Source organism: Thamnophis sirtalis, unplaced genomic scaffold (genome assembly GCF_051295495.1).
Source record: "Thamnophis sirtalis isolate CommonGarterSnake01/CBP01778 unplaced genomic scaffold, rThaSir2_p1.2 scaffold_4, whole genome shotgun sequence".
NCBI lineage: Eukaryota > Metazoa > Chordata > Lepidosauria > Squamata > Natricidae > Thamnophis > Thamnophis sirtalis.
The window spans coordinates 22,546,612-22,564,186 of record NW_028261384.1 but is presented as its reverse complement, the minus strand read 5'-3'; the positions used below and the strand labels follow the sequence as shown (position 1 = coordinate 22,564,186).

General features: G+C 36.4%; 1 protein-coding gene across 4 annotated transcripts in view; it reads left to right on the top strand.

The window, feature by feature from the left end:
• ACBD5 (acyl-CoA binding domain containing 5) overlaps positions 1-17,575 on the top strand; it is a 32,622-nt gene that overhangs the window by 2,755 nt on the left and 12,292 nt on the right. For all 4 annotated transcript variants that reach the window (XM_014053168.2, XM_014053177.2, XM_014053159.2 and 1 more), the window contains 4 exons: positions 2,934-3,054; positions 3,756-3,828; positions 9,188-9,299; positions 14,387-14,503. In XM_014053168.2, the coding sequence (XP_013908643.2) occupies positions 2,934-3,054; positions 3,756-3,828; positions 9,188-9,299; positions 14,387-14,503 (423 nt within the window). The remainder of the gene's footprint in view (positions 1-2,933; positions 3,055-3,755; positions 3,829-9,187; positions 9,300-14,386; positions 14,504-17,575) is intronic.

Here is a 17,575-nt window from a genome sequence, read left to right as displayed (position 1 = left end):
CTGGGTCGCAAATCAGAAGAGGAGCTGCCCAGGGGGCATGCACACAACGGAAAATGAATTTCTGGTTTCCGGCTCGCACCAGCTCTTCCAGTTTCCGGCATTGCTGCAGCACAAAGGACAGTTGGCTGATATGCACACATGCACACCAGAAACCCGAAAGGAGCAACGATGTACATGTGAAGCGATAGGGCTCCATGTGCATGCGTGCCATAGGTTTGTCATCACAGATCTAGAATTAGGCTGCCACCACATTTGTATAATTACTACAAAGTGTGTTTCCAGGCTGAGAATGGACTTGAATCTAAATCCTGCAAATTCTATGTTCAGATAGAATTTATGCTGAAAGTGATTGTTCTTGGAATATAATTCTATACAATTCATTTTAAAGTCAGTAAAACTTCAAATATACAATGATATGCTGAAAGTAAAGGCATGTGTATTGACCATAAAATAATAATGTTAAATCTGTACTCAAAAAATATCAGGAAGTTAAATCTTGGCAACTAGACTTTTCCTGTTCCTACGTATGGTTCAATGCTTCTTCTTAGCAAGCTCGTTGGGGAAACTCCATATATATTCCAGGGTGGTTTCATTTTTCATCTGATCCGAATAGATTTGTTAAGTGAGGAAGCAGAGAATAAATGTTTCAACTCCTAAATCCTTCCCCTACATGAGTCCCTGTAAGTGTGGGATCCCTATACTGAAAAATGTTTTTTATCCAATTGCCTTAAAGTTACAAGCTAAGCTTTAAAAATTCTTCCCTTAAGCAAAATAGTTAGAAATTCAGAAAAAAGTTCAGTGGGGAAGAGAATGTGGCCAGCGATGAAGCCACAGAGTGTTCGGAATGCCTGTAGAATGTAAAATGGTTAACCCTGAATGAGAACAGCTCTTCAGAATCTAAAATTGCCTTAATTTTGACAACTTCTTTGACAATTAAACAGATGATTTACATTTCAACTAATTCTTGTTTGGCTAGCATCCATATGTCCACACTAGGGTTAGGAATACATTATCCCTTTTCATTTGTGTAGGCGATGGCTTATGGGTGTAACAATATGTATTCAAGTTTCTTGCATTTCTACGCAACCCTTTTTTTCAAACTGCTGGAACAGCACAGGAATTCACTAAACATAATTTGTAGACGTTTTAAAAAGTATTTTAAGAAATAATAAATAATAAATCAATAAATCATTCCATTCCTTCATCTTTGTTTATTAATTAACCACTTGACAGTGGCAAAATGATTTCCTGTGCAATGGTCTAAACATGATTTTAGCTGTGAAAATAACGCCTCCACTTTAATTTCTCTATTTATTTAGAGGAAACTTTATTTATTCCTTCATTAGTAATATTGATTGGTTGGTTTTCTTGTTAAGTAAAGCCATATTTTGGAATCAAAGGCTCCTTTTTCAATACAGGTGGTCCTTGACTTACAACCACAATTGACCCCAAAATTTATGCTGCTAAGTGAAACATTTGTTAAATGGATTTGCCCCATTTTACGACTTTTCTTGCCACAGTTATTAAGTGAATCATTGCATTTGTTAAGTTAGTAATATGGTTCTTAAGTGAATTTGGAGTCCCCATTGACTTTGCTTGTCAGGAGGTTGCAAAAGCTGATCACATGACCCCCGGACACTGCAACCGTCATAAATATGAACCACTTGTCAAGCATCTGAATTTTGATCATGTGACCGTGGGGATGCTACAATGTTTGTAAGTGTGAAAAATTGTCATAAGTCAATTTTTCTGGTGCCGTTGTAACTCTGAATGGTTACAAAACGAACTATTGTAAGTCGAGGACTACCTGAATATATGTAAAATTGATGACACAAGTAATTCTTGGAACTATAAATGTAAAATAGGAAGTACTGTATCAACATAAGGTAAATCTGCCATAAGCAAGATGGATGTGATAAACTCCATTTCTAAGATATTGAGAAGTAGCTTAATAAAATAAAAAGAATAGATTAGGGAGTAGTGTGAATGAAGACTTCAGATTTTTAAAATCTCTTTTACTGGCCCATTCTGCCATTATTTTGCAAATAGTCAAAGATCTCCTAGATAGATCTAAAAGAGCTAAACTGCCTAAAGTGTAAAGACAGTTCTGGATTCAAAATTATTAGTTAAATCATAGGGATAAGAGAGGGATGTGCTGGCTCAGTGGCTGAACTTGTCGATCAGAAAGGTTGGCAGTTTGGTGGTTCGAATCCCTAGCGCCGCTTAACAGAGTGAGCTCCCGTTACTTGTCCCAGCTTCTGCAAACCTAGCAGTTCGAAAGCGTGTAAAAATGCAAGTAGAAAAATATGGACCATCTTTGATGGGAAGGAAACAGTGTTCTGTGCGCCTTTGGCATTTAGTCATACCAGCCACATGACCATGGAGACGACTTCGGACTGGCTCTTCAGCTTTGAAACAGAGATGAAAACTGCCAGGAATGTGCAAGGGGAACCTTTACCTTTACTAGGGATAAGAACATTCTGATTAATCATTAGTAGAATAATTGTCATATTTTACTGCAATGTGCTTTGAATTTCTATGTGTTTTGTTTATCACTAGAATTCTGGCTTTTACCCTATGGATTCCACTTCAGATCTAATATGAGACATAGCAGCAATCATCCTTTTTTATGTTTGTCTGGACATTCTACTTTTTTCTAAAGAAACATAAAATAGTGTTGATACCGTTGCTTTAATATTCATATTGATTTGTTCTTTTTGTGCAAAGGTAGTTTCATCATTAGATCTCAAGAGTTTAAAGTCAAAACAAAAAGGCAAGATGACTGATCTTGGAGCTAAAACTTGTGGGAGTAAAGCCATTGTTAAATTATTGGCTACTCTCTTTACTTTGACTTTACAATAACCTAGAATTATTTTGTTAAAGCAATCATGTCACTGTGTTCTATTTCTCACATTAAAAATCTTTTCCCATAGGTTCTTTCCAGCCAACAAATGAAATGATGCTAAAATTCTATAGTTTTTATAAGCAAGCAACTCAAGGACCTTGTAATATTCCAAGACCAGGATTTTGGGATCCTATCGGTAGATACAAATGGTAAATAGTATACAACAAAGATGTTTTTTAATGATTTAAAGTGGTGCCTTTCTATTCTCCTCCCTGGTATGGAAAGTATTTGTCTTGGGATTACAGCACATCCTTTGTCCAAATCCTGTCCTTGTTATGTCCAGACGATGCTGAAAAGATATTTTAAAATAAGGAAAAAAAGGCAGAAAAACAGCTTCTATCCCAGAGCAGTAACTATATTGAATTCTACTGTATGGTGTAATATTAATACAATATCAGGAGTTTTCGATTCAATTTTATAGAATGTGAAGGATGCGAGTTTTTGTTTTATTTTTATAGTTTTCTTATGATGTACATTGAAGATGGCATTTAATTTTGTTGCACAAGGTGCAATGACAATAAAGTAAACTAAACTAAAATATGATCCTGAAAACTCTGGAGATCATAAAAATATTTTTCCTTCTGCCTATTATTGTTATTTTTTTGGATAAAAACTTTATTACAAAAATATGAACATGTGTACTATTTGAAATAGAATTTGACCACTTTCTTGCTTTTTAAAAAAGTGAACTAATAATGTGATTCTGTGCTGGAAAAATAATCTATGCAGTTTCGTAGACAATAAGCACACATAAAGTCCACAGTCCTATATTAATTATTGAAGATACTATTATATAATAGTAAAGCAGCCTAGTGTTTTGAAAATGTTCTTCCTGCGACATTCATTGTAGGGATGCATGGAGTTCGTTGGGCACAATGCCCAAAGAAGATGCTATGATTGCGTATGTTGAAGAAATGAAAAAGGTAAGAGCTCTTTTATATACATAGATAGAATATATTCTGTATATTTTGCAGGGATTTGATTTCTAGCCTCAGTTGCCTTCCACCTCAGTTTAGGTGGTGTTGTTTTTTAAACTACATTTCAAATCGAATTTCTGTGACTTACTTATTGAATGTTAATCTTAGAACCAGCTGCCCTCATATGGAGAGCATTAGGAAAATTACTGCCACAAAAAAACAAGTGATAAATACTAGTTTAGCCCATTATGGAAGTTTATGCCTGGGAGAGAGCAGGCTCTCCATAAAATTGCCTGCACCTGTGCTGCCTTATCTCCTCTTTAAGTGCTCTTCCCAGCATCAGCGTAGCAAACTTGATTACAAAAGTTGAGCTGTAAAAAAACTCGGTTTGAGCAAAGGAGAGAGAAGATGATGTGGGTAAGCAAGGAAGCAAGCAGCCAAATAGGCATTTTTTTTCCTAGCAGTACTCACAAGGAGTAGTAGCAACTGTAATAGGAGTAGTAGCAGTGGAGAAGATTAGAGAAGAGTGAGTAGTGAATAATAGGATGTATGAGTACATGTGTGTCTCTTATCTAGGGTCCTATGTTGTTGTTAGCTCTTTTATGTCTTCAGCTCACCAAATTGGGCATAGTTTAAAAAAACAAACTCCTGCAAAAATGTGAGGCAAGCAACCTTTCATGGATTGCTGTAAGTGGAGTTAGTTTATAGCAAAATAAAATTAAATGTGTGCCATTTTAAATTTGTGGTTAAAGGCCATCAGATTTTTTGTTGGATGAAATGTATTTCTGGGTGGCTTGAAAATGAAGCATCAAAAACCTAAAAATATGTAAGACTCTCACTACAGTTGGGTGGTTTATAAAATCTTGTTTCTTCTCCAGAACTTTTGGTATGGTCTGATTTCACTTTGAATAGAGAGAAATGTAGTATTTTTCAATTTTTTGATACTGAGTAAAAAATGTATCATTACATTCTAAATGTATACCCTTTTCAGTAAATCTAATGTATATTGAAACAGTGTGTGAATTCATATGACTAGAAGACTAGGAAGTTGATAATCCTTAATAATTTTCTAGCGAAACCTGTTTTGTTTTTAAAGCTTGCCCAACTATAGAAGCAGAAAACATGGAATGGGAAGTATCTATTTAATAGAGTAAGTTAGTTAGGTTTGTACAGGAATTGTAAGTAACTGTTAATGAATTAACACATCTTGATATACCATTTAGCACCATCTTCAAAACAAGATATTCCTCATATAAGAATAAAAAGCAAGTCTTTGTGTGCCATTTTTGTTGCGGCATGTGTATTCACATTTACTATATATCTGTATTAATGGTCAACAGAACCTTTCAAATAAGTAGACCCTACTTCAGTGATGGTGCACCTTTTAGACAGCAAGTGCCCAAACTGCGCATGTGTGCACATGCCCAAACAAAGATGCATGTGAACATGTGCACATGCACAGCCATGAGTTTGTATATGCGTGGACATGTGCAGCAGAGACCCAAAGACCAGCTGGCTGATGGGAGGCAGGATCCCAACACCGGCAGTGCAGGAAGAGGTAACATCTTTTTCTTTCGTGAGCTTCTGTTTCATTGTTTGCAGGGAAACAGAAGCTCAGGAAAGAAAGAAATGCCATGGAGATCTGACCTGGGGCAACGGTGTGCATGCCAGCAGAGAGGGCTCTGCATGCCACCTCTGGCATGTATGTCATAGGTTTGCCATCATGGGTATAGGGGATTGTTTTTGAAATATAGCAATTGCTGAAATTTGTGTAAGGATATAATTATGCAAGCCACATCAGATCATACCAATTATGTAAACTTAGATTATATAATAATGTCCATATACCAATGATGATAAATAACATGGAAGTGTAATCGCTAATTTACTGGACATTCATGAATAATAGATGTCTGTTAGGTTTTACTCCTAGCCAGGGGCAAACTATTTAGAGAAGCTCACAAGAAACAGCCCGACTATCCAGCGAAACAGGTGGCCACTGTGATACAATTCTGTTGTTGCATTGTTGTTGTTGTTGTTGTTGTTGTTGTTGTTATTATTATTATAATACAATTGTATCACAGCGGCCAGTTGTTTCGCCGGATTTGGCATTGGTTACTAGTCGGGCCCCACCCAGGGGCCTAGGAAGAATTATTATTATTATTATTATTATTATTATTATTATTATTATTATTATTATACAATTGTATCACAGCGGCCAGTTGTTTCGCCGGATTTGGCATTGGTTACTAGTCGGGCCCCACCCAATATTATTATTATAATAAAAAATTATTATTATTATTATTATTATTATTATTATTATTATTATTATTATTATTATTCAACGACTATGGCACAAACCAGCAGTGGTAATTCCAGTGGTAATTGGCACACTGGGTGCTATTCCAAAAGCAATGGAATTACATTTAAAACAGTTAAAAATTGACAAAATCACCATCAGTCAAATGCAAAAAGCCGCACTGCTTGGATCTGCACGCATATTACAAAAATACGTTATGACGTCCTAGGCCTCTGGGTGGGGCCCGACTAGTAACCAATGCCAAATCCGGCGAAACAACTGGCCGCTGTGATACAATAGTAGTATAACAACAACAACAACAACAACAACTGGAAAAGCATACTTGATTCACAAAGATGCAACTAAAGGAACAACACCTGAAAACTACAGACCAATAACATGCTTGCCAACAACCTTCAAATTACTCACAGGCATTATTGCAGATAACATGATGGATTATTTGGAAACAAACAACATCTTGCCAGTAGAGCAAAAAGGCAACAAAAGAAGGAGCAGGGGCACAAAAGATCAGCTCCTAATTGATAAAATGATATTAGAAAATTGTAAGAACAGAAAAACGAACTTGAATATGGTCTGGATTGATTACAAAAAGGCATTTGACTCACTGCCACATAGTTGGATCATAAAATGCTTAGAAACAACTGGCATTAGCAAAAATATTACATCCTTTGTTGAAAAGGCGATGAAACAATGGAGAACTGAGTTGGCAGTAGGGAATGAGATCTACGGAATGGTTAATATCAAGCGAGGAATTTTCCAGGGTGATTCACTTTCACCTCTTCTCTTCATCATCGCAATGATCCCACTATCAGTAATCTTAAAAAAAATGAAATTAGGCTACCAAACAGCCAAAGAAGCTGAAAAAAATTCGCATTTACTATATATGGATGATTTGAAACTCTATGGAAAATCAGAAATAGAAATCCAATCATTGACAAACGCAGTCCGAGTATTCAGCACCGATATTTCAATGCAGTTTGGCATGGAAAAATGCGCCACTGTATCCATAAAAAGAGGCAAAACCACTGCATGTGAGGGAATTGAAATGCCCAATGGCCAACTAATTAAATGCATCGAAAATGAAGCCTACAAATACTTAGGCATTCTGCAGTTGGATAATATCAAGCATGGAGAAGTAAAAACTATTGTCAGGCAAGAGTACTACCAACAGAGTTAGGAAAATTTTGAAATCTAAATTGAATGGTGGGAATACAATCAAGGCCATAAATACCTGGGCAATACCAGTTATAAGATACACAGCTGGTATTGTTAACTGGACACAAACTGATTTGGACATTTTGGACCAAAAAACCAGGAAACTAATGACAATGCACTACAGTTTACACCCACGTGGTAATACTGATAGACTATATCTGCCCCGAAAATCAGGTGGCAGAGGATTATTACAAGTGAAGCAAACAGTTGAAGAAGAAAAACATGCACTGGCTGATTATTTAAAAGAAAGTCAAGAACATCTATTAATTGAAGTAAAGAACAAAAAACTACTGAAGGCCCAACAGACGAAACAAGAATACAGAAAACATGTGATAAAATCAAGAATGGAGAGTTGGCAGAACAAAGCACTGCATGGCCAATTTCTGGAAAAAATAAAAGATAAAATGGACAGTGAATAAACTTGGTTATGGTTAACAACAGGTACATTAAAGAAAGAAACAGAGTCACTAATCCTGGCTGTGCAAGAACAAGCTATCCGCACAAATGCCATTAAGGCCAAAAATGAAAAATCCTCTGATGATGCCACATGCAGACTTTGCAAAGAAGCTGATGAAACTGTTGATCACATACTCAGCTGCTGTAAAAAAATCACGTAGACTGATTATAAATTGCGGCACAATTCAGTAGCACAAATGATCCATTGGAATTTGTGCAAAAATTATAATATTAAAATAGCAACAAACTGGTGGGAACATCAGCCTGAAAAAGTCACTGAAAATCAGATGGTCAAGATCTTGTGGGATTTTCGCATACAAACAGACAAAATACTGGCACATAATACACCAGACATCATACTGGTTGAGAAAGATAAGGTCACAATCATAGACATCGCAATACCAGGTGATAGCAGGGTCGCTGAGAAGGAACATGAAAAAATCGCAAAATACCAGGACTTAAAAATTGAAATTCAACGACTATGGCACAAACCAGCAGTGGTAATTCCAGTGGTAATTGGCACACTGGGTGCTATTCCAAAAGCACTGGAATTACATTTAAAACAGTTAAAAATTGACAAAATCACCATCAGTCAAATGCAAAAAGCCGCACTGCTTGGATTTGCACGCATATTACGAAAATACGTTACAACGTCCTAGGCCCCTGGATGGGGCCCGACTAGTAACCAATGCCAAATCCGGCGAAACAACTGGCCGCTGTGATACAATTGTATAATAATAATCAAATAAGTAATATTTATTAAACAAAATTAGAACCACAACCAAATGAAAGGATGTAAACAATAGTGAAATCTATTGCATTCAAAGATTATGTCATTGAGGTACAGTAAACTGAGGTTTTGCTATAATTAAAAAGCTACTCTGTATTCATTTAAACAAGAAATAAAAAGTCAGGTGGAAGAAATTGGAGCAATACCAGGAGTTGATCAGCGTTAGTTCTTTATTGTTGAGTGACTATTTACAAGAATTTTGTCAGGCTCACCCCATTCTCTTTGGACTAGCTGGATAAGGGATTCATGAATTCTGGAGGTGGTCAGACCCATGTGGCTTCTTGATGTGCAAGGATTCTAAGCTAGCTAGTCTTTTCTTCCTCCCACTCTAGCCGGAGATTCCACTACAAATATGCTGACATCTTAGAAATATTGGGAACCCTTCTAAAAGTAAATAGTAGATAAAATTGGTTAATGCAAACATTGAAGGTTTGATTGTTTAGTTTTGATAACTGTTGGATGCAATCCAAATCTGCTTGAGAAGAGATTTTTCTTGTGGGACTGGTTCATAGCAAAACATGACAGAGATTGTCAGATTTAGCACTGAAAGATGTGTGGTTCATTCATGTTTTGTGTTTCTCCAGATTCTTGAAACAATGCCGATGACGGACAAAGTTGAGGAACTGCTACATGTTTTAGGCCCATTTTATGAAATTGTAGAGGATAAAAAAAATAAAGGATCTGATCTAATCACAGGTGGGAATACATAACAACTCTCATCTCTTTATCAGCTTTAAATTGCTTAATTTCACATTACACAATATTTTTAATGCTGTTTCTCAGGCTTGTACTACCAGTGATTTAAAAGAATGTTAAACCTTTTTTGTGGTACAGATGAACAACCTCTCATTCAGCAATTTGTTTAACTTGCAAAGACACTGAATGAATGGTCCTCATTTGCAGCATCCCTATTTTTACATCACCACCATTCAGAGGTGGGTTGCTGCCGGTTCGGCCCGGTTCAGCCTGGATCAGTCGAACCAGTAGTAGCGGCGGCAGGAGGCTCCGCCCACCAGCTCCAACGCTTCTGCACGAGCGCACATGGGCCCCGCTCGAACTAGTAGTAAAATAATTAGCAACCCACCTCTGCCACCATTTGTGACCTTATCTGCCAACTTCCTACAAATAAAATCCAATAGTAACCAGTGATTTCCTTGCTTAACAATCCACAGTGAATTGCTTAACAAAGGCAATCAGAAATGTTGAGATTTCAGTCACCCAAGGCTAGTTCACATTGCATTTTACTACATGTTGCTCAATTCCATTCCAATAGCCATTGCTAACTGAGGATTATCTGTATTTGTTTTAGAATAAATTATATTGAATATTGAAAAAAGATGTATATGGGTAGGGTTACCACACTCGATTTGCAAAGTTCTGAAATTCCCCTAAATGGAAGGAAAAATTTAGACTTTCTTGATCTTCCCACCTAGTCGTTGTTTTACAACCTGTGTGGATTTTTGCAATCTAATAAAGTTATAAATATCAGAAAAATAAGTGTTAATAACTCCTGTGAAAATAATTTTCTTATATTATCATGACATAACTTCCGTTGCTTTGTTCTGGCTTGTCTTGGCTAGCTCTTTTTTTTCACAATGTCTAAACCAGATGTGTCCAACCTGCAGCCCACAGGTTACCTGTGGCTCTGAACAGCTAGCAGTGCAGTCTCACAAAGTGTAAAATTTTAACAATAATATATTTTATATGCCGCCCAAGACAATTCAGCGTGGCCTGGACAAGTCAAAAAGTTGGATACCCATGGTCTAAACAAATATGCATCCTTTCCCATTTTTTTCCTTCAAGAATATATAATATTTGAAAAGGCACTTAATATGAACTCAAATATGAGATCTAAATTCTATTATGAATAGCTAGTTATATTCTGCATATGGTGACAAAAAAAAGCAATCATGCAATTCTCCTTTCCATGCCTCAGGTGAGAAGGATTTTACATAACATATTTAGCTTGATTCAATATTTCATTTTGTAGGTTTGCGAAAGAGGTTGGCTCACAAACCAAAAAAACAAGCTAGGTTTGCACAACTTAAAAAACATTGGAAGGTTAAAACTTAACTGAATGGCTAGTTTTTAAATGATCTGGTTGTATAAATGCAACCACTTTTAATGCTCAGGTTATGAGTTGTACCCCCCTCTCATCTCCCTTGTAGAGAGCTGCAGGTTTTCGGTTGTGGCAGAATGTGGGATTGTGGATACCTCTTTGCTATGCAATGCCTGATGGCTATATTTCTAAGCAGTACAATGGGGAAAATATAGAAGAGATGTTGGCTACATTCTTTGAGTAAATATTAACACAGTGTAGCTTTTCTACCCCATAAGGTCAATTCTAGTTAATCAGATAAGTAGGTCAAATAAAATCTGTAAATTCAGGCATTTAATTAAAATATTCTCTTGTCCTTTTCTCCTAATTTGCCAAAAGTAGTTACATTATTATCTGAGGATACATAGAGCTAAATACACAGAGAAAATAGGTCTTGATTTTTCAATATTATAGTGACATGAAAAAATCCTGACAAAAAAGTCAAAAGGACTTTGGTCGTATTTACTTCTAAGAACATTACTCTCTTTTACGCTGCCAAATCATGCAAAACAACTTGAACAGAACATTTACAAAGCAGTTGTTCAATTAAAAAAAGTTTTTAAACAATTTCATTAGCCAAAGTAGCATTTTGCAGCTTGATCATCAGTTAAAAATCAGTATGTATATCAAGAACCTTTCTTTAAAAATAACTACGGTAGTTTATTTATCTTCTTAAAAACAAAAGTCTGTAATATGGTTTATTTTTGTTGTTATCAAAGAAACAACCCCTAGCTATATATGGATGCCTGGTATGAAATTTAGCACTTAGTCTCTGAATGTGAGTAGAATATTTTGGAAAAACATGACTGTCAAATAGTGCTATCGTACATTTGGTCTACTCCAAATGTTCGTATGACTCCATAAGTGGGTGCCTATTTTGTTCATGAGATATATTCAGCAACAACAAAATTCTTACAGAGATTGCTAAACTTTCCAATATGTAAGGCATGATTTGAATATGTATTTCTCTGAACTTGACAGCAAGTAATGACGTTGCCAATATAATGAAAAGATTTAGTGCATATTAAAAGTCTTAGTTTATATAGCATAAGCCAATATTTCTTAACCATGGAGCTTTACAATTGTAGATTTCAAATCCCTGTAAGGTTGGCTGGGTAATTCTAGGAATTGAAGTCCATTCATCTCAATGTTGTGAGGTTGAGAAACACTGCCATAATGGCAGATGGTATCTTATTTAGTGTGGTACACATTCTCATGGATGAAAATGTATTTCATCACAGGCATGAAATATTATTATATTATTTTACAGCTTCTGATGAAATGAATTAAGAAATACACATTTAGGCCATATTAAATTACCGTAATCCCCCCCCCTTTTTTTTTTACCATAAGAGTCCCTGATTCTGGTGAAATATTGTTACTGATTTAAAAAACTGTAGATATTCTCACTGGTATGGTATTAGTGCTAATTGAGAAAAATGTCAGTAAATGATTATATCCATGGACATACATTTTTCAGTAATTATAATTTAGTGTTGAATCTAGATTAAGGTTTTTCCTCTTCTGCTTAATTGATTACTTGAAGTTGATTGTCAAGAATGTGAAGATTAGACAATGATAGTTTAGGGAAAGAATGGGAGCAGCTGGAACAATTTTATATATATGTATATGTATATGTATATGTATATGTATATGTATATGTATATGTATATGTATATGTATATGTATATGTATATGTATATGTATATGTATATGTATATGTATATGTATATGTATATGTATATGTATATGTATATGTATATGTATATGTATATGTATATGTATATGTATATGTATATATACCAAGGTGTCAAGGTGGCGCAGTGGTTAAATGCAGCACTGCAGGCTACTGCTAGATCAGCAGTTCAGCGGTTCAAATCTCACCGGCTCAGGGTTGACTCAGCCTTCCATCCTTCCGAGGTGGGTAAAATGAGGACCCAGATTGTTGGGGGCAATATGCTGACTCTCTGTAAACCTCTTAGAGAGGCCTGAAAGGCCTATGAAGCGGTATATAAGTCTACTGCTATTGCTATATGTATATGTATATGTATATGTATATGTATATGTATATGTATATGTATATGTATATGTATATGTATATGTATATGTATATGTATATGTATATGTACCAACCAGAGTTATATTTCTATTAGTATTATATACATTATGTATTTTGCTTCAAATTAAATTATTCTGCAATTGGACAGAGTAGTGGCCTTCCAGCATCTACTTGTGAGAATGTAATTTTTATTTCATTGCTCGCTTATTATCATATTAGGCAAGGAGAATGAAAGTGAAATACTGTGTTGATTATTTTATCAGAACAGATACTAAAGAAAAAAACCTGAGCTAATTTTTCCCATAACATCAGGTTTGATTCCAACAGATATATCTGTAAAAATATTCTGAGTTGCCAACACATTTGGGAAGCATGACATTGATTGATGCAGTCACATTTCATCCTTCTTCTTAGGAGCCCAAGGCAATATAATAATTTTTGCTCTGATATTTAAATATTATCAGCTAGTCCACCCCTTAATTATCCTGAGCTTTTGGGTTCTGAATAAAAACGGCAGCAAAAGATGCACCATATCCAAGATGTAATTTACACATGCATAGTAGGTGGTCATGCTACAGATTTGAAAATCTGTCAATCTGTGAATATGACTGTGGCTTGCAAAACAGCCCTGTACAAATTGTAAAATCAGTAGTAGAAATAAATCCCACTATATTATATAGTAATGAATGAAAGCGATAGAGAACTATATACAGATAATCCTCACTTAATGACTTAATGATTGTTCAAAGTTGTGATGGACATTTTAAAAAAGCTATTTATGGCCGTCCTCAAAGTTACAATTGCCATATACACACCTATAGTCACGGGATAGCATTTTGAGTATTTGACAACTGGCTCGCATTTATGATTGGTTCCAGCCTCTTGCAGTCACGTGAACCACAATTTGTGACAAAACTGTTAAAAAACATCCATTGGATACTCTGGATTCATTTAATGACAATGTGGTTAGCTTTGTAAACTTCCGTTATTGTTATAGATCTGTACATAATCTGTCTTCGATTCTCCGTAGACTTTAGTAAATTTTGTGTTTTAAATAATCAGCTACCATTTCCAAGGAAATGTCATGTCCTATGTACAAGTTAGAATAATACTAATAAAATTTTTGTTATAGCCACTGTTAACATAGTATTACCCTCTTGAAGTTTCACAGAATGTGGACTTGAAGTGGAACGAAAAGTGACTTGCGTTATTCCAAATGAAAATTTAGGTAAAGATTTCCCATCTAGTCAAATCTGACTCTGGATTTAGGAGTCATGCTCATCTTCATTTCTTAGCGGAGGGAGCCACCATTGTCCAAAGATGCTTCTGTGGTCACATAGCCAGTATGGCAGTACGCCAAGGTGCATGGAACACTGTTAGCTTCCCGCCAGAGTTGTACCTATTTATCTACTTGCAGCTGCATGCTTTCTAGGTGGGCAAGAGCTAGAACAAGCAACAGGAGGTCACCCTGTTTTGCCGTGCTTGGGTGTTGAACCCAAGCTCTCAGCTTTCTAGCTGACAAGCTCAGCATTTTCAACCAATGAGGTATCATGCCCCATGAAAATTAGTCATCTAAATAATTATTTTACAACTTCAGTTTTAGGTAAATAAAATTTATCTTAATAGATCTTCACAAAGCTGTGCCAGCTGTGAATGGAAAATCAGAAAACAATGACAGTGGGGCAGAATCAGAGGACGAACCACAACCGGAAGAATTGAGAGATGTCCAGCAGATTGATAAAGGTACATATTTATTTCTGAATAGCATATGCACTTTTACACAGGTTTTTGATAAAACTGCTTCTCAGAACAGCCCCCCCCCACCTAAAAAAGGCAAATATTGTTGGGGAACAATTGTGTTCTCCTAACAATAATGAGAAAGCATAATTTTCATTTATATTATATTTTCAATATTTTAAATTGTACATTCTAGTTTTTTGAGGGATCATCTGTGTTCCATGGTATGATCGAAGTGGCCAACTTGATGTTCTCTGGGTTCCTTTGATTAAACAATGCCAAGGATTCCAGAAAGTCATCTCAATGAGAAGTGCAGTATTTGTTAATTAATTAATATTAATATTATATATATAAAAATGGCTTGTTCCAGTATAACTCTGGAACGCCTTGAGCAATTTCAATCAAACTTGGTACACAGATGCCTCACTCTCTGGAGACAAATACCATGGGGGTAGGACACCCCTGACACCCCTTGGGGTGTGTTTTCTGTTAAGATGCAGCCTGTTGTGCCTTTAAATGGCTTCTACTGCACAGCGCAGTGGAGTTACCATGGTAATGGCTTCACAGTATTCCACAAGGCAGAGTCCCTCTGGTAAGGGGGAAAATCCAACATTAGAAATTACGTTTGGTCTGGACATTTCCCCCCTATAAATAAATACCTGGCAATGTTGGGTTATCAGCCTGTGTGTATGTGTGTTTAGGAGGGGGGTTTCTGCCATCATTACTGTCGCTTCTGCATGCAAAAAAATAGCACCTAAAATTTGCCCCCCAAAATTTAGGTGCACGTGCGCATTTGCACCTAAAAATATCTGCGCATATGCACAACGTTAGAAAAAGGGGGAAAAGTTCTGTAATGAAGATTGTTCTGCACATGTGCAGAACTGAAAATCAAGATGGCGCCACTGCTGCTAGAACCGGATTGGGTGCGTGGCAGGCCGAGTAGGTACTCGGCTGAACTGGTCCGAACCAGTAGGAATCCTGTGTATGTATGCGTGTGTCAATTTGTTAAAAGTTATAAGCCTAATACCAGGAGGCTGTGAGTTCTAATTCCATTTTAGACATGAGCCCTAGGAAGGAGACAATGATGAACTGCTTCTGAAATCTTGCCAGTAAAACTGCAGGGGCAGTAATGAATTGAATAAATAAATAATTCATTATGTTACTCTGTCACTTATTTATGAGCTAATATCACTGCACACAAAAAAACACTTTTGTCAAATAAGCAATTATAGAGTTAGGCTCTGCAGCCTGAATACCAATACATTAGATTCCGACTTCTTTTTAAAATGAAAGAAATGATTTACATCAAATCTAGATATTGTCCCTCTCAATATCTAAGTCAGCAGCCCCCAACCTTTTGGGTTTAGGGACTGGTTCTGTGAAGAGAGGTTTTTCCATGGACCAACAGTGGTGTGGTTCCATGTGCTGCCTGCATCCCATAGATGGGACTTCGCTTATTTGTTTGGCCCAGTTTCTGGCATGCTTTGGACTGGTGCCAGTTCATGGGGGCTGGGGACCCTAGTCTGATTCTGGATGGTTTATAGGTAAAAATCATAAAAACCATATGAAACACCATCCATTACACAACTAAAAACTAATTTGGAGACAGTTAAAAGGTGGAAGGAACACTTTCAAGCTTTCTAGACCTGGGATTGCGTGCTACTCTTCAATCCTTGTGCCACTTAGCAGAGCCACATCTACACACTATTCCAAAAGGCCGTAAAAGTGAGGACCATTGTCACCTCTGAATGCAAGGTTTTCCATAGAGTAGAGCAACTCCCTTCCTAGTTCCTGCCAGCCAAAATTCTTTAACCAAATGAGTCTTGTAACATGGCCTCCTCCCTGCCCAACCGGGTGGAGCAGGTTGAAATAATTGGGACAAGATGGTTCTTCAGGTAAGCTGATTCCCATTGAGAAATCTTTTAATGCTTGTAAGTAAATCCTATAATTCTGTACTTGGGTAGTTGGATTCTTGGAATTCAGTTGCACTTAGTTACAAAGATTCTACTCCCAGATACTGTAAATGTGTACACTGTACCCACTTTTTCCCCCCCAATGGCAATTAAAAATTCAGTTTTCCTGTACAAAATGAAAATGTATGGACAGCAAATTATTGGGAGAAATCAGATTCATGGGTCAGCCATGGAAGTTCAGAGCCAATTTGGGTGGTTCTCAACCCAACATTTAAAGTTGTCATGGGAGAAATGAGAGAAGCTTTTGTGTCTGTTGCCTTGACCATCTGGAAAAATCGGTGGCACATATATTGTTAAATATAATAGAAATAGATAGCAGTTTGATGGATTTTTTTTTAAACAACGAGCTGTTTTAAGCACTTTTAATACCAATGGCCATTTAGATTAATCTGTGAAATATTTAATTCATAAATATTGTACATCCCTACCTGACTCTGTTGTTACATCCCCAACCCTCCCTAATTTTAACCCAAGACTGTCTACCGTTATCCTCACCCCATTCCTAAGAGGTCTCTAAGGGGCGTGCATAAGAACACAAGCGTGCTTACCGTCCCTGTCCTACTGCCTCCATTTATTCATACCCATTTACTGTGTTCATATTATATGTATACTTATATACCTGTTATCTTTTACATGTTTGACAAAATAAATAAATTAAATTAAAAATATACGTGTAGTCATTGATTCGCAACAGTTTGTTTAGTGACCATTCAAAGTTACAATGGCACTGAAAAAAGTGACTTACGTTTTTCACACTTACGACCATTGCAACTTCCCCTGGCGACGTGATCAAAATTCAGGCCCTTGGCAACTGACTCATATTAATGATGGTTGCAGTGTCCCAGGGTCAAGGTGATCATCTTTTGTGACCTTTTGACCAGCAAAGTCAATGGTGAAGCCAGAGTCACTTAACAGCAGTTTTACCAACTAAATGACTTCATTGATTCACTTAACAGCTGTGGTACGAAAGGTCATAAAAGTAGGCAAAATTTACTTATCTTACTTAGCAACAGAAAGCTTGGGCTCAATTGTGGTCATAAGTTGAGGACTATCAGTATTTGTAAAAAATGTAGAGTACTATATGTGATAATGAGGTTCTGTTTGC